Raw genomic sequence first — 21,638 nt, forward strand, 5'->3', positions numbered from 1 at the left:
GTGACTGCCGAGCCATTGTGTCTCTGTCAGGCTGCTCCAGGCATTAGAAATGGGTTTGAAACGGGTACCGGATGGATTCCTGTTGGTGGCGTTTGGTTTTTTAAAAACTACACTGAGTGCTGCCATAAGCACACAGAGAAGGACCAGCCGCCTGTCACTGGAGCTGTGCGGCTGCCTGTACCGCGTGGCTGCTGTGGGCAGCACAGCACATGTGGCCAGGCATGATGCCGGGCCAAGGTGGCTGCCTTGCTTCTGGTATTTGAGCAGGGTTGTCTGTTTTCTCCCACTTTTTTTGCTGCTGTCCCTCTGTACAACTGCTGCTCCTGACTGTAACTGCTTACTGCTTTGCAACACAGGAAAAGCTTTCAAGTGACAGGTACCCTCATGGAGCTTTAGGGACAGGGGTCTGCCGCACTCTGCCATGCAGCCTCTGTGCGAAGGCTGCCGTCGCGTGGGTATCCTTCCTGGGGTATGTGCTTATAAGGAGGCAAAAAAAAGAGTGTAATGGAAGTGTTTCCCTTTCTCCACTTGTCCTTTCAGTAATGCAGCAAAATTTAATCCGGTTCAACCTTTCCAGGTTTTGTATTTTATGTCGGTTCTGGAGACGTTCACTTAACTCATTCTCCGGGTCTTGAGATTTAGCGAGCACCATCCAAGAAGAGCAAGGCTGGCTGAGGCGCCTTGCACGCCGCTGTACCCTGTCACCCCCAGAGAAGGACCGGAGCGTGGCTGGAGCCGCCGCCTGGCGCTAACCTGCTCTAGATGAGAGGGACTGGGGTGGCAGCGGAGAGGGAAGGGGAAGGCGGCTCCTGGTAAACTTACGTGATCGTGTCTGTGTGCCTTGTTTGGGCTTCAAACAGGTAAGAGCTGTTGTGTAGTTACTCAGGTGGTGGAACTGCTGCTGTCATCCCCCAGACCCTCTCGTGTTTTCCCATCTTTCATACGGATTGGTACCCGAGCAGCAGCTGCTGAGCGGCTTCACAAGCTTGCAGCCACTCTATTTCCGTATGTCATGGCTCACCATAGCTACAGCTGCACAAGGGAGGCAGCTTGATTTTGAGGTCTCTGACCTATCTGGTAATGGGAATCGGTCCTTCCCTCTGAGTAAAAGATGACAAAAATGAATTACAATAAGGTGACGGTTTTATTATTTATACCATAAAGAGACTTTTTAATGTTATTCAAAACACTTTTTTAAATACTGAAAAAGTTGGGTACACCAAAGCCGAAAAATGGCTCTGCTATACACTGCACAGCATTGTTTTAGTCCCTGTATTTGTTTTATGTACAGAAGCATCTGCAAAATGCATTCTAAACACAATATGCACCTTACGGGTAAGTGTCATACATGAAATAAAACTGGAAGGATACAACCTGCATGTGCAAATGAACTAACAATATAATTGATTGCACTGAATCAATAGATTTAAAATATAATTTTGAAGTACCTTTCTGCACATAAAATGAAGCAGCTTTCAAGTTCAGTAAGTCTTTATACTGCAAAAAACATTAAGTACATTCACAATCTATGTTAATAAAGTAGTAAATATTTCTTCATTCAGCTTTATTTACATTAATACTGTAATTAAACTGAAAAGTACAGTTAGTCATTTGTAATATAGCAATCTTTTAACACATACAAAAATGACCATTTTCTGTATATAATTTAAGCTCAAAATCACAATTATCTCAAAATATTAATTACAATACAGCCATCTCCATCATAATTAAACATGTCTTTTATAAAATGGTAAAATTTTTATTAAAGTAAGCTGTTGGTTCTGAACTGGATACAGTACTCACAAGTAGAAAACCGAACTGATGAGAGCGTTTGTTCTGCCCAGGGGTTGGGGGCAAAGCCAGACGTGCCAGCACAGAGACAGAGAAGGCCCCGACTGACAGAGATGAAGCCTCGTGTGCTGCAGGGCTGTGCCCGGGCTGTGGTGCTGCGGAAAACACCTTACAAGGGCTGGGGAAATTCTTACGCAATGCAATGACATCTTTCACTTCCAGAATATTCGCTGGAATTGTCCAGGAAGAGGACTGGCAAAAAGCAATTGGGTTTTTTGGTTTGGGTGTGGTGTTTGTTTTGGTTTTTTTTGTTTAAGAGAAACTATTTAAATTCTATGATTGGCAAATAGTGTCTTTTTGAAATTTGCTTTTCCATGGAAGTTGCCGCCAGCCGCCCTGCACGCCCTCGGCGGGGCAGAGCACGGGCGTCCTCGCCTGGCCTCTGCATGCCACTGCTGTGCCGCACACGTGGCTTGACGCCCGCCATCACCAAAGGTGTTCAAAACAAAACCAAACCACCAATTAATTCGTATCCTATCCAAACTACTGGCCTGAAAGTTGTATCGTTACGTTGTATTCCGCTCACACTGGCAAGACTGACAAGTGAAATTTAATCCTTAAATCCAATTGCCTAAAAATGAAATCATACATCTTTCTGCATTTGCTTAAAATTGAATTTTTGAAGGCAGAAGGGAAGAGCGCTGAGGCGGGACAGGGACGTGGTGCACACTACCAGCCCGTGGGCAGGGAGCTCAAACTTCAGATAAAATGTTATTCTCATTTGGGAATCCTGAAACGTAAAATCCCACCAGTTACAGCTGCTGCTAAGGTAAGTGGCAACTCCGCAGCCCTCGACCGCGGCGTGCCAGCGCCTGCTCACGGACTGTGGCAATTGGATACTTGTGTCTAACCCCGTTTCTGTTTTACAGGGCCTGCCTGGCAGTGCGGGAGAGGGGTGGCACGGTGGTGGGACACAGCCCCGCTGCTTGTCAGCTTCCTTCCATGGAGGAGGCTGGGCAGCGCCGCACCCGGGCTCTGGCCCTTTTCCTCTAGGCGGTTACTTCCCCTGAGGCCCAGCGCTCCTGCTGCTGACCTTGCGTCGTGTCTTGAGACCAGAGCCTGCACGTGAGCCGGCTGAAAGGTAGGGTTTGTCATTTAATACTCCCTTTGCATTCACTGTTGCATATATCTCTATCAGATACATACATATATATACACACATATCCATAAGTACGCATTTTTGTGATTGCATAAGGTAACTAAATGCTATATTACAAGCCAGAGAGGTTTAACCAAGGAACGCCTTCACCTTCAAAGTGCTTACTAGCAACAGCACACCAACCTCCTCGATGTTTTATACTGCAATTCTGAGTTGGACTTTGGGCTCATGAAGATTCGTGCTGGTCTGTAACATGAGGGGTTTCACTTTCCAGATGTTCCTGTATGAGCTGGAAATACAGCTGTTAGAGCAGCGTGGCCAAAGGCTTCTCACTCTGTTGGGAAGAAGGCTGCCCTACAAACGCCTCAGCGGTGGGGCAGGCGGGGTGTCCCCAGCGACCCCCTGAAGGGCTGCCTGCGCTGCTCCCAGCGCTGGGACCTTACCCTCAGCTGTCGCTTACGTGCTCAGCTTTGTCCTGCGCCCCTGGCTGGCACACCCTGGCCTCCCCTCGGGAGCTAGCGTAGGGCCAGGAAGCATAGACATGGACATGTTAAAAATACCTTGGAAAACACCAGAGCAGATTTGATGATGTTCATGGTCACAGATCTGCACAACTGACTGCTAAATGTCAGAGTTTAGCAACACCCAGATAAACACTGCGAGCTGTGAATGGGAAAAGGTGTAAATTATGAAGACCGGTGAGCCCTGCAGGTGTCCTGGGGGGCTGCTCTTTCCTTATTTTGAAAAAAACCAACTAAGCATTTTGGAAACAGCATTTTTTCTCCCCCTGCTCCTTTCTTTTATCCCCACAAGAGCTGCCTTGTAACAAGACTGCAGAAAAGCAAATGAGCCCATCTGGCCACTGGGTTTTGGCACAGCACGCTGGGTGGAGGAGGCCCCGCAGGGGGGGTACGGCGGGTAGCGCAAGAATGGGAACAGTGGCACTGACCACTGAGACCCTTAAAACTTGTTGCAAAATGAGGATGAGGGAATTACTGTGCAGGCTTCCTTTTCTAATCTAGCCCTTCCCTGAGGAGTGTTAGTTAAGTGTTTATTGCATGGGAAAAAAAAAAAAAGCCTAAAAAAGCCAAACGGTGTGTTCCCAGCTAACAGACGTATTGCCATGGGAACGCGCGCTGGCGGGGGAGAGCTGCTGGCTGCACGCTGGACTTCCCCAGGGTGGTTCTAGGCACAGCCCCTTTCAGTCAGTAGGAAAATTACCACCAGTAGCTTTACAAAGATCCTGCGTTTGAGTGCTTGCGTTGGTGCGGGAGAGCGCTCCGTGGGCTGGGAGCGCTGCGCGGCCTAGAGAAGGGGAACCACCTGCGTTTTGAGACTCTGCTTGCCTGGATCAAAACGCATTCACGCACAAGAAAGTGAACCCACCCGTGGAGCTCACCTCAGGGTGAGCTGCCACCTGACCTCAGCACTTGCCATATAATTGCATTTAGTAGAAAAAAATAATAAAATACCCTAACTACATGCGAAGCATGTGCATAACGTCATACCCTACCCGTGCCCAGCTGCACGTGGTTGTGTCTGTGAGGTTACAGGAGACCTGGCAGGAAAGACAAATGTGCAAGTTTTTCTGAAAGCCTAATGTAGAAATCCTAAGTAGTCCCATTTAAGTAATTTTAATTGCTCATAATATTACTAGTGATAGCTAAACATAATTTCAGCCAATTTGAATAAAAATAATGCAAAAAATAAGTATTTGGTATTTTTGGGGCGGAGTGGGTTGGTGTTAAAGTGTTGCTGCTGTACGTTTCAGCTGGGAGTCCAGACTCTCCCCCAGCCCCTTTTAGAGTGTCACTGGGAGTTTTGGCAGAGTTAGGGACTTAAATGTGACAGTCCACTGCACTAACTTGATTTTATTGTAATTTCCTTTTGATTATAATTCATAAACGAAAGCACTCTGCAATGTTGAATCATAGTCCTGCACACAGCCCCACCGGTGATGCCACTGTGCTTCAGCTCTAACAACTCAGCCTGCAGAAAACCACCTGAGCTCAGAGTATGGTATTCACAAGCGCCAAAGCTCACTTGCTTTTTCCAGTTACCCCATTTTTACCTGTCAGTTGTTACCTGGCAGAGCCTCCTCATCCTTCTTGTATCTGCAACTCCCAGCCACAGTTCTGGTGCTACGTATGGAACGTGTACATGTAATGCTGCTGCGTGTCTCGGGAGCCCGCCCTGGCATTGTGCTTGCGGGGGGCAGCTGGGTGCGTCGTGTGCTGTATGGTGTCATCGGACAGTGGTGCAGCATCATTGGAAGCGTTTCCCTGCTGGAAGTGGCATCCAGGGAAGGGTCTCTGGGCTGGGGAGCTGTGCCGTGGTGCAGTGCCTACAGCGTGCGTAACAGCAGATGTGCCGCTTCATCCTGCACGGTCACCCTCAGAAGAGTGATTTTCCGCATGAAAAGACAAAAGGCAGCTCCACAGAATAATTTAATGCATAAATGTCTACTAAGGGACCGAATTCCCATTCAACATAAAGAAAGTAAAAGCTATGTAGGTGTCCACAATTTCCTGAACTTGATATTGAAGAAATCCTTATTTCTGCGTTCAAAGGGCAGAGATGACTTCAGAATGGAAGGTTTGGCCTCTGAAAAGCCATGAATGTTAGAAAAGGGTGAGGAGGGCTCTGCGGTTTGACAGCACATGGTGAAACTACATCCATGTGCTAGAAAACTGAAAGCAGAAAAGACTAGGCAAACAACGAAACCAAATCTCGTGAATTCAGCAAGTTTTTTTAGCTTGTGGTATCAGGAAGATTTAAAAATTTGTTGAAAAGTATTAATTGTCTATTAAATCTATGTTCTGAATATCATAAAACCATTTACTCAAACTGTAAATTTTTGGATCAGCTGTGGCTCACTGTGGCATCTGGTGGTGTGTTGCCTCTCTGGTGGTACAGAAGCTCTTCCAGCCGGAACACTCGCTTGGATAAGGTGAAATTCATGGGATGTGGGAACCTGCTCAGTCAGCTTGGAATTTATGTTTTGTTAAAGTTTATACTAATACACTTAATTGTTCCTTTTGACTGAGGAGAAAAAGGGAGATGCAGCCAGCCGCAGCACAGGGAGCTTATGCGCCAGTGTGGAAGTGTCACTTTCCAAGTGACCATGAAAGAAATCCCCGAGCGGAGCAGAGAGCGGGGCTGCAGCTCTGCAGTGACGCAGCCCGCCGGTTCAGTGCCACGGCCTGGCCGGGCTCTGCTTCTCACCACTGGCCACAGAGTCCAGAAAGAAAGAAAGGAAAAAACCCCACAAACCAACCAGAGAAGTTATAAAGTTGGGGCTTCATAATAATATTAGGGGGTGGTTCCTACTCTACCTATTTGACTAATTTGTAATTTAATTGTTAGGTATGGGTTCTTTTCTCTCTCCTGTGTGCACAGGTGCTCTTCAGCCACCCGAACCCAGAGCGAGTGCTGGGCAGCTGGTACCCTCAGCAGGTTTCTCTTCCCTGACTTTGTTTTGCTGCAGCCCGGCGAAGGCCCTCGCACCCCAAGCTGCCTGTGTGGGAACGGGCAGTGCCAGTGCCTTTCGGTGGTGCCAGGGATGCTGGCAGCGCCTTCCACAGCTCAGTCCTCCCGCTTGCTGTGCACAGGCCGGCAGCAAACCCCCACAGAACGTGCCTGCACCTCTGGGAGCAGCACTAGGCCCACAGAGCAGAGCAGACGTGGGACAGAGTGGCTGTATTGGCTTCTGAAATCGAGTTGAATTTGAAATATAATTACCTCAGTCAGTGTGCACTTGCTGGGAAAAGGAGGAAGGTCTAGGAATTTCTACAGGCTCTTACACGCAGAAAAGGAAAATGTTTGTGGCTGTGCCCTCGTGCTACAGCTACACTCCTCTGACCTGGGTTTTTCGGGGTGTTTCTAATCCAGCTGGAAAAGGTGCAGGCGAGCCTGTCCCTCCTGGAGCAGGTGCTGGCTCTCCCTGCTGTCCCTTGCCATCAGTGGCAGCAGGTCAATGGAAACTGGGTCCCCTGGAAAAAATCTGGTGGGAAGTTTTCTTACATTTTTCCCTCCTGCTGTCAGTTACGGACACCTGGTCTGCAGAGCTGAACCCGGCAGCTTTGCAGTCCTGTGCTGTCAGCGCTCCCCGTGGGGACAGCGCCCGGGCTCCCACCTGAAGGGGCTCCAAGCCGCACACTTCCGCAGGGTGGCTCGGTGCCACTCCTGCTCCCCTGCAGCGTGGCACAGCCGGGCTGGATCTGCTCCCATTAACGAGACCGTGACTGAAGGAAAGGATCACATGGAGGTTAAAGCCTCGCTGATGGTGGGTGCAGCGAGCAGGGGCCAGCGAGGCTGGGCAGCAGTGAAAATACAGACCAATGTAAGACTGGGGCAATGGGCGAGGCAAGGAAAGGGCCTGCAATTTTAAATTAAAAAGTTAGGTAATAAGATTAGCAGCAACAAAAGGGGTTCTACTGCCACCCGTCACAACCTTCTTCCGTTTGTGAAGCATACCTGTCTGAACTCCCTGCGCGTCGTTTAGTGTGTTCACACGGAACCAACTACAAGTGTCAAACGAAAGGAAGTTAACCAATTTCCGTGTAGGTTATTCATATCTAGGTCCCAGAGTTGACAGTATAATTTATTAAGTATCTCACCCTGTATAGTGACATTTTTTTACTAATTAATATGGAGCCAGCTATACACACTGCATATGTACAGGTATTTTCATAAGGCATATAATATCTTTGCATTGAAAATAAATGAACACTATTAAATTTAATTTAATATATACTTTCTTTGAGGTGTTTATGAAAATATTTTTTCTCTATATTTTTGTATGTGACATGATAGAAATATTTCATGGGAAGTACAGGTTAATATATTTTATCTTTATAAAGGCATATACAACTTTGAGGCAGTGTTTCTGATGGACAGTAGAATTCCTAAAGAATTTGTATGTGCTTCTGTGTTTTGAAATCATATGAAATTGACTTTTAAGAAGTAACTTGGTTAAAAAAACGCACCAATGCACAGCCAGAGGCTGACAATTAAAACTAATACATAGCCACATGAACAATATTTTATATAGTTAATATATTTTTTCCAAGATGATTGGTACTAACATAGAGTATTATACATTTGGCACTACTGTTTGCCATTGGTCCAGCAATTGGCAAAAAAATTTGTTTCCTATGTATAAATCTGTTTGAACATTAGATCTGGCTAGACATATTTACTATTTATAAAAAAATATTTAGACAGTAAGCTCACGTTGAATAACTAGGTCTACTGTATTCTGGAAACTCTTCAGTAGTAGCACAGCTTTCTCGTGTTCCATATGTACAAAACTGTGTCCGTTCGCCTGTAACACAAAGACAAGAAAAGAGAAATCAAATGAGGTATCAATTAGTGTCTTCATTTTGGGGCAGCAAAGGGGCATGTGAAAACTAAAGCCAAGCCTAAAATAAACGGTCACTGCGTTAACGACCTCCTGCAGGCAGGGGTTTGTGCCACTGAGAGAGCACGTTTCTGTTGGGCAGATGCTGCACCCCGTGGCCTCGGGCAGGGGCTGAGCTAGCTGAAGCCGGGGCTCCTTTCCAGCTCACATTCTTCCCTGACTCTGGGACATCCCGCGTATTTGCTGAAGCAGCAGGAACGCTGGGGCGTAAGGTTCTCAAGCACTGTGAAAAGCTCAAAGTTCATGCTGCCAGGACGCATCGCCGACAGCAAAGGTGGGCTGCGGCTCAGAGCAGGCGCAGACGTTCTGCATGTGCAACGAGGCAATAATTTACTGGATACACTGTCCTGCTTTCAGGCTAACCAAGTCCTTCCATAACTTGGCAGTTAGCATGCTAGTTAAAAGAGTCAAACTTTAAACATAATTGCCAATGGTTGAGTGTGATCCATGAGCCAAAGCAGAAGATACAAAGCGAAAGACTCAAGCGAGCCTGCGAGGCCATCGGACCTGGACGGGGTGCCGCTCTCTGCAGACACCTGCCACCCTGCTGGCCGTGGGAGCCTCCAGACGCCCCCCGGGTGCCCTGCCACAGGGGGGGCCCGCAGCGGGCAAACGCTGCCCCTGCCCCCGCCATGCCCCAGCCGGCCTGGCCCCGGGGCCCATCGCTGCAGGCCGGCACGGCATGGCACAGCGCTCGCTCCGGCAGGCGGCCAGGCTGTCCGGGGTGGAGTGGGGCTCCAGCTCCCAGCCGTTCTGCAAATGTGCTGCACTCCCGCAGCACACGTGCATAGCTGCCTTAACTAGCGTGTACACCAGGTTAGTGATGCCTTTGTGCTTTGGTTAATAAACTACCCCTGGCTGTATTAAAGGCTGCCGGGCCCGGAACGATGGTTACAGAAGGGCAGCACACACGTGGCTGCAGCGTCACCTGGGCAGGAAGCCCCTGAGCGTGGTGGCGCTTCCTCGGCATGTGAAGGTTCCTGCGCAACGGTGTGGGTTGCTGCGAGCTCTGGCGCCAAGCGCTGCACAGGTACGGCAGCGGGCAGGCAGAGAAAAAGCAGCAGCCACGCAACAGTGACAAGTAGCTCACACAATTAACTACAGCACACAATTAACTACATTTGCCCTGAGAAACAGGAATACAGATTTTGGGCAGGAAGTTTCAAAGACATTGATTTATGAGCCACAGTTGGGCACCCTTCTGGCACTCAGTTTGAGGCCAGCTTGGACTCTCACGTAATTCAGAGGGAAACTGAAAAGGTTTCAGTTTATTGGCCACACAGCACTGGGATCTGTACTGCTCATTCGGAGAGGAAAAACAGTAACCACCTGCAAAGAAAGCTGAGAGCAGGCCAGCTCTGCCTGCCCCCTTCTCGGCCCCAGCCGCGGTGAGGGGCGCGGGAGAACACGGGAGAACACGACACGTTCAGCTCTTGCTAGTGGAGAAACTTCTCTACAGGGAAGGTTTCTCGGTGGAAGAGGGCTGCAAGGGATACACATCCAAACATTCCTAAGCAGGTCACACCCAGAGGGATTTGCTACTTAACATATAAATTAATGATAATCAAAATCTACTCCTTTCATTCCTGCTGTGGTCTCACACCCCTCACAAAATATGCTATGAAATCTGCACTTATATTTACACATTGAGTTACTATTTGGTTCTAATTATTAGAATGGTTTTTAGCTGAATCATGGAGCCACCAAAACACGATTTCGTAGAACTGAAGGGCAGCCTTTAACATACGGTGGAAAAATTGTGTGACATGGCTGACAGAGCTGCTCTCTCCTTGCTGACAGCCGTAGCAGCCATGCGACTGTCCCTCCTTAAAAGTCACCTAGTAAACTGCTGCTATTTTTGTAACAGAAAAATAATTCCTACTTATCAAATAATTCAAGGGCAGAGGACTAAGACTGAGAAAACACAGGAAGGTGGTTCCTCCCTCGGAGTCCCAGCAGAAACTGGTGTCACCACCAGTGGAAGACAAGCGGCAGAGATAGCACCAGAGCCAAAGAGCAGAGATAATGGGTGAAGAGGAACTTCCTCTGATGCGGTAACTGGTGTGACAGAGCCCTGGTCTCTGGCAGGGGGTTGTCCCATGAGATAAATGCAAACAGAGGTGATGGTAACAGTGGAAAATGGGGGCGGAGGTGAAGTGATGCTGGTGACTATCAGCAGTTTCAAGTTCTGTTGCCTAGGGGACTGGATACTTTCAGCTGAAGGCGTTGCTTATATCTGAGACGTAAAACATCCTTCATCACAGTTAGGTGTTTTCCTCTGTTAATTCCTTCATGAGATTAATGACCGCCCTTTTACTTGCCACAATACAAACGAACACCTGGTGCTAGCTACTAAGCATGGGCAGAAGTAATTGCAAATGAAAGCAAAGTGTTCTTGCCAGAGAACTGGACATGATGTGCGGACGGTGACAAACGAGAAACCCTGCTGAGTCTAATCCATGATCCTACAAGAATGCCAATGTGCAACGTCAAACAAACTTCATCAACCTGATTAATATATAAGGAGAGTAAAAACTGCTGTCCCCCCAGAAATGCAGCAGTACCTTAAATGTGACTCTGTAAATATACGTAAGTGCTCTTAGTTCAGGAACACATGCTGAAACACGAGAAATCCCAGCTCCAGAGGAAATCACCTGGCATAACTATAGCTAGAAAATAAAGGCAGGTCAAAAGCGTACGGCTTTGACAGAGACACGCGAGGGGCACACACGCAAGGGGCCTGACCCTGTGCAGAACACCACGGCCCCCGCACCACTCCGACAGGACCACTCGCTGCCGTATGCCCACTGCGTCCCCATGCAGGCAGCCCCCTCACCTTATTTTGCTGTTACTTTTTAACATATTTTACTCATTTTTGTTTCTCAGATCAGCTTTCAATATAGCACCTTGAGTATTCTAACTACCTCTCTATTCTGCATTTCACTGGTATTGGAACACAGTAGCCATTAAACACGCGTTGCCTGCTGTAGGCTTGAGCTGGTAAAGTGCAGTGCCTGGTAGGAGGGGCAGGGGGAGCGAAGGACAGAGGGAGGCAGGAGGGGACAGGCTACCGAAGACACTCGAAACACCTTTGGTTTGCTGACTTCCTTCACACAAATGATTGAAACACAGTTAACTTCTTACAGCCATTCCCACGGGTAGGGTAAGGACTGTTACAAGCCTTTCCGACAACTACAGTGTGACTCTCTTCCTTTTGTCAGAAGCAGCTGCCAACAGCAACACATTTTCCAGGCTTAACAAAATAAAAATCCAAAATCAACCTCGCAGGACATGGTAGAAAACACTTTTCTACATGGATGCTGTTATTTTCTGTGAATGAGGAATTTGTGAAAGGTATGTTCAGCAATAGCCCGCCTTTCTATTTAAAAGTTCACTGGAATGCAGAAAATACTTGTTACAGAAACAAAAAAGAAAACAGAAAGCTGAGATTTCTCTGTAAATTAGGCAGATGCTTCCATGATCCAGCATGGATTCAATAGTGGCTGTTTTTCATGAGAGTGCATTCAAAAATGCTGAGGCAGTGAAAGAGAGGCAAAAATACTGCAATTCTGTCAAAAAATGTGACTACATAGCTCCTTACCCCAGGGCCAATCAGCTGCAAAGGTAAAAACTAAACACGCCTTGCTTTGTCATATACTACACTTGTGAAACTGCTTGTAAAGCTCCTTCCTCCCTGCACCACTGGTGTGGGGAAGCCGGATATGATGTAAGGATTATTTTGATTTTAGAGTTTAAACATGTCACCTGAGTCCTTTCTGTGACAGTTTATAAGCATTAACCCTTTCCTGCAGTGCCGCCCCCGGCCCCAGAAGGCTGGTGCTGGCAGCCACAAGCCTTACTCAGCACCCCTGGGGAGGGAGCAGGCAAAATGCAGGATGGCCTGGCTCCTGGCTGTGCTGCGGCCCCTCTGCTCTCAGGGTGCTCCCCGGGTGTATTTCAGCTCCCCGCCAGTCAGGCAGCACGCCCCAGTGCCTCTTTTTCACATCCTCAGTTTGCTTTCAAACAGCTTTATTCCTCCCAAGACCAGCTTTCAAAAGTACTGCGGTAACACTGGCATAACTCAATACTGAACTCCTGTAACACCACCATGAGCAGTTAACTTGTACTGAAAACAGCGTCACTGTACTTCTAAGACGCAAAGACTGAGCTGAGTTACAAAGCAGTTAAATCCATCCGTACCTGGAGGATCTTATCGCCAGGCTGGAGCAGGCTGGATGCTGGTCCGTCAGGCTGAACCCTAGTAACAAAGATACCCTATAAGTCAGAAGTAACAGAGGTTAGGATGCTATCACCAAGAACTAGTTCCCAAAATACAGGTGTCTCCCTAACTGGTGTCTGGGGGCTTTATATACTCTGGCAATGGTCTAAACACTAAACTCGTTTTTTGATCTGATTGCAGTCAAACACTAGTATGGGTTTGTAGCGGCTCTCCATGACCTTCAGCTGCTCACCACCCGACAGACACATAATTGTGGGCCATTTGAAACTAAGATTCCATGTCACAAAATAATGTCCAATATGAACATGGCAGGAGTAACAGGGTTATCAGGAGGATAATTAAAATGGAGCAAGCATTGATTTATTGGAATAACGCATACCATAATCTATCAGTGACCTTTGTTTACTTCCTCTAAGAAAAAAAAAAAAAAAGTTTAAAAATAATTTCTAAAAAGTGGTCTCGCTATTCAGCCCTTGAGATATTCAGAACAATGGTCTGTAGGACTGGCACTTAAACCAGTGTCTGATGAGTGAATGACTGTGAAAAGGGAAAAGTTGTTAAGTAATATTTTTAGATTTTTTTTCAGAATTTCAGTAAAATATGTTAATAAGCCCCCAAATCAAAGATGGAGTTCCTAGGTGATGAGCCCATTTGAAATATTTCCCATACAGCTCATGCTGCCCTTACTTCTGTCCCCTCAGTCCCTCCCCCTGCTGTGCCTGCCCCGTGCCGGGGTGAGCACTACGCAGGCTAGAGCCGAGCTCAGGCTGACCCTTAGCCACTTACACTGCTCCCACAGGCACCAGAGAAATTCCCTGCTTGGTATCACCACGCAAATCATGTAGGTCCTTGAGGGATCTGATAGCCTTCTGCAGCAAGGTACTGTCCAGGATTTCTATTAACCTTATAAAAACCTGAGCTCCTCGGGAGCAGAGCGATGGGCTGCTTAAATTTCATCCACGTGCCCTTAACTTGACCCAAGTCTGCCGTTCGGAACGACTGATCGCTTCTGTGCGTTTTATGCTTTTCCTGTCCTTTCCTTGCCAAACCAGCAGCGTGCCACGGCAGAGGGGTATCGTCAGGCACCAGTGCTCACTGCCATCCCCGCTGACCCCACCTCACAGACAGAACAGTACCCTACGTGCGACTTAAACCCATCGCAAACGACTGGCGTGTCTGACGAGAGAGCACCTCCCTCTTAGCGCCTCTGTGATACTTAAAACATGATAAATCTGACTGAACGGTGCAGGCAGCCACATTTCAGAGTAACAACACAGAAACATACAGCTGTAAATAGTGGTCTGCACATTACTGGTGCAGACACATTCACAGTGGGATACAGACTCTTCTTTAGTAATTTCAAGCGAGGGATAGATGGCATAATGCAGCTTAATTCTAGCATCACACACTGAACTGTGGAATAAACCCATAATGTTATGAAGTGTAATTCTAGTGTGCAGTCTCACAGAAGGACATCGAAGTATGTATGTTTTAAGGGAGAGTCATTAAAAAGCCTAATGGTTATGTCATTAAATGGAACTACTCTTGATGTCCAAAACAGGGATTGTCAATGAGAAAACTGAAAGGAATTAAGACTGTGTTAGATTTCTATTTCCAAGGGTATTTTACATTTCCAGTTAGCTTTCTGTTGTAATTCCGAGTCATGGGGAAATGATTTTATTTAATTTGCCTGCAGATCTCAAATTTTTGAGAAGAGATGAAAAGAAAGTTTTAATTTCATCATTTGCCAAACATAGTATTTATGGAAGTTATGACTGTCTCTTACTGAACCCAGTACTATCAAAGAATATAAACTACAAGAATATGTTCTACAAAGAGATACCCATAGTACTTGTTTTTCAACAAACTCCAGTCAGTTTTACTGCACGGAACAGGTAAATTCACAGGTCTAAGAGCCCACTTCCTAATCCCAAAGCCCCGTGTAGCTGATAGTCACCAGGTGTTGTGTTTTTACTAGGCTTCCTTTTACTGTACAGAGATTTATCAGCCTCTGAAACATGCAGTTCCCAGAACGACTACTGAGTCTCCCTGGCCCTCATGTACCATAACGGTGACATGTTTAATTCCCAGTACAGAGCACAAGGCTGCTTCCACGGTGTGTGTGAGGCACCAATGATCTCCAGGCCAGGGTCCAGCCAGGCCGGTTTTATTCGGCATTTCAGCTACCTAGCGATGCTATTACTGGTTTAGTATCCCCTCTAATGACTTTACTCAAAGTCAAATCAGGGGCTATATTGACTCCTAAAAGAAAGAAGTGAGAGACACAATTCGCCAGAAAACAATCTGAAAAACTATCTTACACATGGAATACAAGGCAGACACCTATGTGCTTTCTGCTTTGATTCTCTAATCTTCATTAACCAGGGGAAAAAAACAAACAAACCCAAAAATTAAAAGGCAGCGAACAGCACTCCCTTAACAAAAAACCCCCCAACTAGTGAGGCACAGGAAAAAACTTCTTTCAATTATCACAAAAGAAGTGCATAAAAATTTTACTCATGTTCTCTATGTCTCCACTACATAGCACTCTAAAATAAGGACTAATTAGAGAAAAACTTATAACTTACCTTATCAGAAGGTTTGAATGGATTTCCTTGTCCACTTATTCCACCACTGATACTAAAACCAAGGCCAGGATTCTTCTCTATCCTCACACAAAACTAGGTTAAAAAGATACAGCAAGGTAAGTCAATGCCAGCACTGAAGCTTGTCTAAACAATGGCATCTTCTTTGCACAGATCCCGTCTCACCATTAACAAGACCAGCTGACTCTCTCAGAAGCTGCATTACACAACACCAAGTCAGCCGAATATCGTTATAAACTGAAAGTATTGCCACGATTTTAGCCTGCTGCAACGATGCCGTAATATTCACAGTGCTACATGGATTTTTGCATATATTTTAAGATTTTATTTTCAAGCAGAAAAAAACAACCCTTTAGACTTCAGCAGTTCATACCAGCCAAACATTCCAATTAAACACTGGGATAAATCAGTCTGTGAGGCTTCACCATGTGCACTTTTATTTTTCTAGGTGTCACACATGCAGCATCCCTGGGTGCTATGCCTGGGACAAACCCAAGGAGTAAGTACTGTGAAGCTCTGAGACCTTCAGACCATTTTCAGGACCAGAGCCACAGCCCTGGTAGCCTGCACTGAACACCAACCACTTTTACAAGTGCCATACTCCGGGAAATAGTGCTGAATCTTATCTTTTAGTCAGGATGACTCTAAATGACATTGGGTAATTGGATTTAAAATAAAAATTGCTTCAGTGTAGCTAAATGACTACTCATTGAGCCAGCCTGAGCATGTACTCGAGCCACACAAGCAATTGCTTCTGAAGTTCAGTGCAATACTCTGGGAGTTAATATAGGCAGCTACTCGTGTGAATTATCAACACTTGACATAAGAGAAAGGTTTACTAATGATTCTGAACATTATTCTACAAGTCAGGTGTCTCAGTTGCCATCATTAAGGGACAGGACCACTTAATGAAGAAACTCCTTGGCACCCACTTGGCTAGACGGGGGTACTGGAGCCACAGCTGGCCTTCCGCAGGGCTGAACCGGAGCAGCCGATACGAAGCGGGGAAGACCTGCGCCGTGCCAGACACGCTGCACGCTGAGCACTCAGCTAGGTTCCTGGGAACTGGCAAAGCCAGCCAAGTCATTTGGTATGACCCAGTGACATTAGGTCTGTTTGGGAGCTTCAGTGCCAGATTGTGTCGCTTGGTCCATCCAAGAACAAAAAGGCTGTTGGTGCTGGTGCTGGTGCTGGGGAAGAGGCCGGAGCTGCCCACCCACCCCCAGCTCGGCCGTACCTGCTGATGCTGCCCGGCCCTGCTGCACTGTCACTGCCCCAGCTCCCTCCTCCTGCTGTACACAGGGCAGAAAAAAACAGGGAGTTTTTGTCCAAGTGTTATTTTATAGACACACTTTCTCACCTGCTCCTGATATGCATCCGTACTTCTCTGACCCTTGGTTTGGATTAAACATCGCCCCGTCTGAGGTGCTCGAGAGCTCTGCGAAGAGGGAATCTGAATAGGCAGCGGCGGCTGGAACTGCTGGATGGTGACTTTGTTCATGTTTCCTTCATACTGCTGCTCACGGCTCCGATGCTGTAGGCTTTGCGATCCCATTAAAGTCTGGATATGGCTACCTGCCTGTGGGTAACGTAACCCGTTAGGCCAGAAATTCAGGAAGCTGAAAAGAAGCAATTATTACAACTTACAGAGTCAAGTAAAAGCAAACCTCTTAAATCATATCAGAGGTTTGCCTTTTGACCACAGTTGGAAGAAACTGTGATTAAAAGCAGCAAGGATAAGGCCATTGCGTTCAGTGACCCTAGGCGGTTGAAGGGAAGTTAGCTGTATACAGTATGTTTTATAAACAGAAAATATTTCTTTCCTTCACGTCATGATGTATGCTCCTGCTCAGAATGTTTTGTGAACTGAAAACGTTTAATAAATTGAAGCAGGGTGGATTATTCATCATAGCACACTCTGAAGATAATGGAATGGGTGTGGTTTTTTTCTGAGGGTAGTTTGGAACAAGATTTATAACCCAAATACGGGTATTGGCCAGTATTGTGCACTATGTACGGAAAGCACAATCAGTTGAATCCTGTGCCTTGTCCTCAGAACAAATGTGGCTCTTGCAAAATGTAACTAATCAAAGTATCAAATTTCTATGGTAACATCTGCTGATTTGAAGCTCTAATATTTTGTAAATGTAAGTGAAATACTGCATGTACATTGACATGGCCTTTTGATATTTTCAGAAAAAAATGGATGACTGCTATCACTCTTCGTTGCCTCTGTCCCCACCACCTTTCACGCTTGCAGCTGTGACCTAACAGGTGAGGTCTGCTTTCTGTATTCTGTTCTTGACATGGTGAAGTTACATACTTGCTTACTCTTTGATACACAGTCTCTATTTAGGTACACAGATTACATAAATATTTGAGGCAAATCTTTGCAAAAGATTGCAAAATGTTGTTTCTTATAAATACTCACATGCAACTTAGCTGTAAGGGAACAAGCAAAACCCATGCTCTGTTGTATGATCAAACATTATTACCTCCATGAAATACCACACCGTTGCTACTGAGAGTTTTCAGATTATATGCACCCACCAACCAGCGCTATTATTTGAACAGCTTGAATGTGACAGAGCATTCTGATTGCATGTCCCAGTACCTGTGAGCCTCTACGCACAAAACAGACCTGCTTAAACAACGTTTCACATTGTGTTGTTGGCTGGTGTAACCTCAATCACATCACCTCGTGAAGGTCTAATCCTCAGCGCAACTGAACCTTTATGATCCTGGGTGGAAGAGTCACCAATTGTGAGTCTGTATTTTAGACAAAACTAAATTTAATACAGCAAAAGATCAAAACATTCCTTACCCATTGGCCAATCATCTGGCCTTGGAAGTTATAGCAGCCAGGGCACTGGAAGTAATTGCTTGTTGTCATAGCAAAAATACATATTAACAGATTTGCATCATCTGCAGAACGCATCGTTAATACAGATGCAGCTGGAGCTGCTCGTGTCACTGAACACAAAATCCCAGCGAGACGTGCAGTGATTACAAGCAAAACTGATCTGCTCTGTCTTATTTTTTTGCTGACAACATTTAAAGAAAGGGACTAGGCAGAATTATACGTCTGATGGTTCTTCGTTTTAGTACAAGAGAGATAGTCTCAAGTGCGTAATGACAGAGACATCTCTTACTCCCTGTGCTGAAATCTTCAGTCCCCAAACTCTCCTTGACATGGAATTGCTCAAGAGACGATGACAAACTTACTCCAAGAACAGCCTGGTGAAGTCAGTCTGTACTGTGAACTTCCCTCTCTTACAGGTCAGAGACCTTCAATCAACCAAGATCGGAAGGGAAAGAAAATGCTCAAGACAAACTTTGCAGCTATTCGTTAACTGCCCAGCAGCAACAAGCCGTAGCCACAGCGGGCGGCTGAACCCACGTCACCCCCTGCACTGCGGAGATGCCAGGTGAGCAGGTGACCACGTGCAGCATGGTTCTGCACTTCACATTGTGTCACACTTGTCACAAGATGATCCCAAAAAAGCAGAAACTCATAAATTCTGCTGTTTGCCCAACAGTCTACAGCAGGTGTCCCGTCTGCCTCAGAGGAAGATGTCTATTTCAAATACAAACATTTCTTCACTGAAAAACCTCAAATCTTTTTATCAGGCAAAAAGGCCTCTGTATTGAGCCTCCCATCAGTGGCTAACAGAAACACTCCCAAGTCAGAAAGGGAGAGAAATGGTGACTCAGACACTTTTGTACATGGTAGTTTTGAGGCAGCTGCCTTGCTCCAGTTCCACGGTATAGGCGCCTTCCACATCCACCGAGACCACTACAGCCCACGCAGGCATCTCCACGAGTCTGCATGGTGTCAGGTGCCACGTGGGCTGCTGCAGTCCCGCAGCCGGCAGCCAACAGAGACCGGCACCCCCCAAACCTGCATGGCTCGCCCTCAGTGTCACCACCCTGTAGCCACGGTGGCCAGCCTGAAGCCTGTTCATTTTCCATCTTCACTCTCACTCTTCAACCTCCCTCTTTCACAAGCAGCAATTTCCAGGTTCCCTTCTGGTGACCCCAGCCACACTTCCACCCTTTCCCTTTGTATGCAGAGGCAGCTAATGCAGAATACAATTGATTTAATCAAGAATGTAGCTGACTTCCGTCTTGTTGACATGACAGAAAAAGTCATCTTCCAAGAAGCATAAATACTGTGGTCTTTTAATAAATCAGTGGCTTATTCAATTTGAAGATTAAAATATCCAGCTTTCCACAGGAGAAATAGCCCATGAATTATGGGATGATCACATAAATGATCATACTTAAAATAAAACTGGCATTTAATCTGTATTCTGAACAGCAAAAAGGACAGAACCAAGAATTTACACCCCACATAATCATGTGGCGATTACTATGTAGTATTCCCACCCTACCTACCATACATAAATAGCCATCACTATACGTACAGCAGCCCCCTGTGTGTGGATAATTTAGGAACATGTATTACTGCGTCTGTATACATAGTACATCAGCCTGAGTACACACTCCATCCATCTGTAGCGCAAGCTCTTCCCCTTGGAAGAACAAGTCCCAGCTCTTCCTCCAGGGATTTCCCAAGTGCAGCACTACCATGTAGTGACTCTGCTCTGCAGGAGCCCATTCACACTAGTGCTGTTAGGTTAGTAGAAAAACAAAACATATACTACAATTTATATTTACATCACTCAATTGTCTGTTATGTTGAACTTCAATTCTATAGATTTTCTGAGTCTTGACTTCAAATAATTGCTATATTTTAATCCCCAGATGCTGGGAAACCAAGACACTCGAGGTCACTTTCAATGGAGAAGAGATTAGCGTTGTCGCAACTGCACATTGCAGACTACCTCCTGAGAATGGTGGGTAAACATTTTTCAGAATTCATTTTCTCACTCCTACTAATAAACTTTGAAGAGATCATATCACTACTTCTTGTGTATGCACAACGTGGCTCTTGCTGGAGATGGATAAGCTGCCTTTCCTGGAAATGGGAATTATTTATTCTGCAGAAAAAATCTCTATTGTGCAGACTGCTTCCCCTATTTCATTTGTATTCTTCATTTAACATCCACCACAAAAGTTAATTATTTTCAGCTCAGTGTCCAATATTTACAGTATAATTAAAGTAGCTGACAACGGATGTAACAATGGATTGCTCCACTGAGTTAAGCAGATTTCAGTATGGTTACGCAATGTTTGTACTTACCACATCTGAGCAGCCAGATACTGAAATATTCAGAACAAAACAGAATCTGTGGTTTCTTATTATAGTAACACTGATGATGCACAAATGCAAGACATAGACCGTGTTAGATTGTGCGAATGGATAAACACAGGTTTTATACCAATATGCCAACAAAGATAAGCAATGACTCCTTTTAAATTTCTTACCCTAGTTTCTTGCATACTAGAGGATAAAGAAACCCTTCGAGTTACTTGGCCGTCAGAGCCAACTCCATGAACCACGCCAGGGCACCTCCTCCTCACCCTCCTGTGCCTGGGAAGGAGCCTCTGGGCTGCTCTAGGTGCAATGGCTTTCGTCCCCCATCTCCAAGCAATTGTCTTGTACATATCTCTCATCACTACTTCTGTATGAGTGCTACTGCTTCTGAAACTGTCCCTGGATAAAAAGGTGTGAAGCCAGTAGGGACATACTTGCCCCATCAGTGCTGTTGGTTAATCATGCTACAGAAGTCATTAGTGTGCACATTATGACTTTCACACCGGTCTTCACTCACAAGGCTTTACTTCAGGAAGGAGCAGGACTGATCTCCGTATGGGTAACAATCAATGTAATCATCACTGCTTACATGTGCTGCTCCACCTTCTAAAGTTGACTGCAAACAGTTTAGTTTGTCAAGATCCCCCATTCTCCAGCTTTATGATCAGAGCCTCTAAAAATGAGTTTCTCAGTCGGTGAGCAGAGCCAAGTTGGGGCTGGGAGAGAGCAGCCAGTGTTTTCACAGAACCAGGCCAGATTCAAGCACTGTAATTTAGTATCTACCACCACAAGGTACTTGAAATTAGATCCCTTTCTAATGAGTTTATCAGCAAATGATGTGTGCTTAGCATGTCTGTGACTGACCAGACACCGGGCTGGCCTCCATCTCAACACATTTATTTTTTGTCACGATCTGAAAAATGTAATTGAAACATTTGAATCAAGGCTTTTCAGGACAAGAGGGAACTGATGGCTCTGTGATACATCCAGGAATAAACCTGCCAAGCCCACTGTGCTCATCTCACACACTATAGACGTAACTACTGGCATCTGCATAAATAAATACAAAAATGGGTAGCAGGCATGAAAACACCATCCTTAATATATAATTATTATTGCTTTAAACTCTGAAACAAAAGCATGTGTTTCCCAAACCTGTCCTCATTAACCTCTTCTCCTCCTTCCAGTGATTTGCTGGG

The 21,638-nt window shown here is 45.9% G+C and overlaps 1 protein-coding gene across 6 annotated transcripts in view; it reads right to left on the bottom strand.

The window, feature by feature from the left end:
- Positions 1 to 1,125: 1,125 nt before the first annotated feature.
- LRRC7 (leucine rich repeat containing 7) overlaps positions 1,126 to 21,638 on the bottom strand; it is a 182,448-nt gene continuing 161,935 nt past the window's right edge. For 4 of the 6 annotated variants that reach the window (XM_037403821.1, XM_037403820.1, XM_037403827.1 and 1 more), the window contains 4 exons: positions 16,579 to 16,797; positions 15,201 to 15,293; positions 12,573 to 12,647; positions 1,126 to 8,276 (listed from right to left, as the gene is read on the bottom strand). In XM_037403821.1, the coding sequence (XP_037259718.1) occupies positions 8,169 to 8,276; positions 12,573 to 12,647; positions 15,201 to 15,293; positions 16,579 to 16,797 (495 nt within the window). In that variant the 3' untranslated portion in view covers positions 1,126 to 8,168. Of the gene's footprint in view, positions 8,277 to 12,572; positions 12,648 to 15,200; positions 15,294 to 16,578; positions 16,838 to 21,638 lie in introns of those variants that run through there. The other 2 variants (XM_037403822.1, XM_037403823.1) reach the window with 2 other exon arrangements.

The sequence above is a fragment of the Falco rusticolus genome, chromosome 11 (assembly GCF_015220075.1).
Source record: "Falco rusticolus isolate bFalRus1 chromosome 11, bFalRus1.pri, whole genome shotgun sequence".
In the NCBI taxonomy this organism is placed as follows: domain Eukaryota; kingdom Metazoa; phylum Chordata; class Aves; order Falconiformes; family Falconidae; genus Falco; species Falco rusticolus.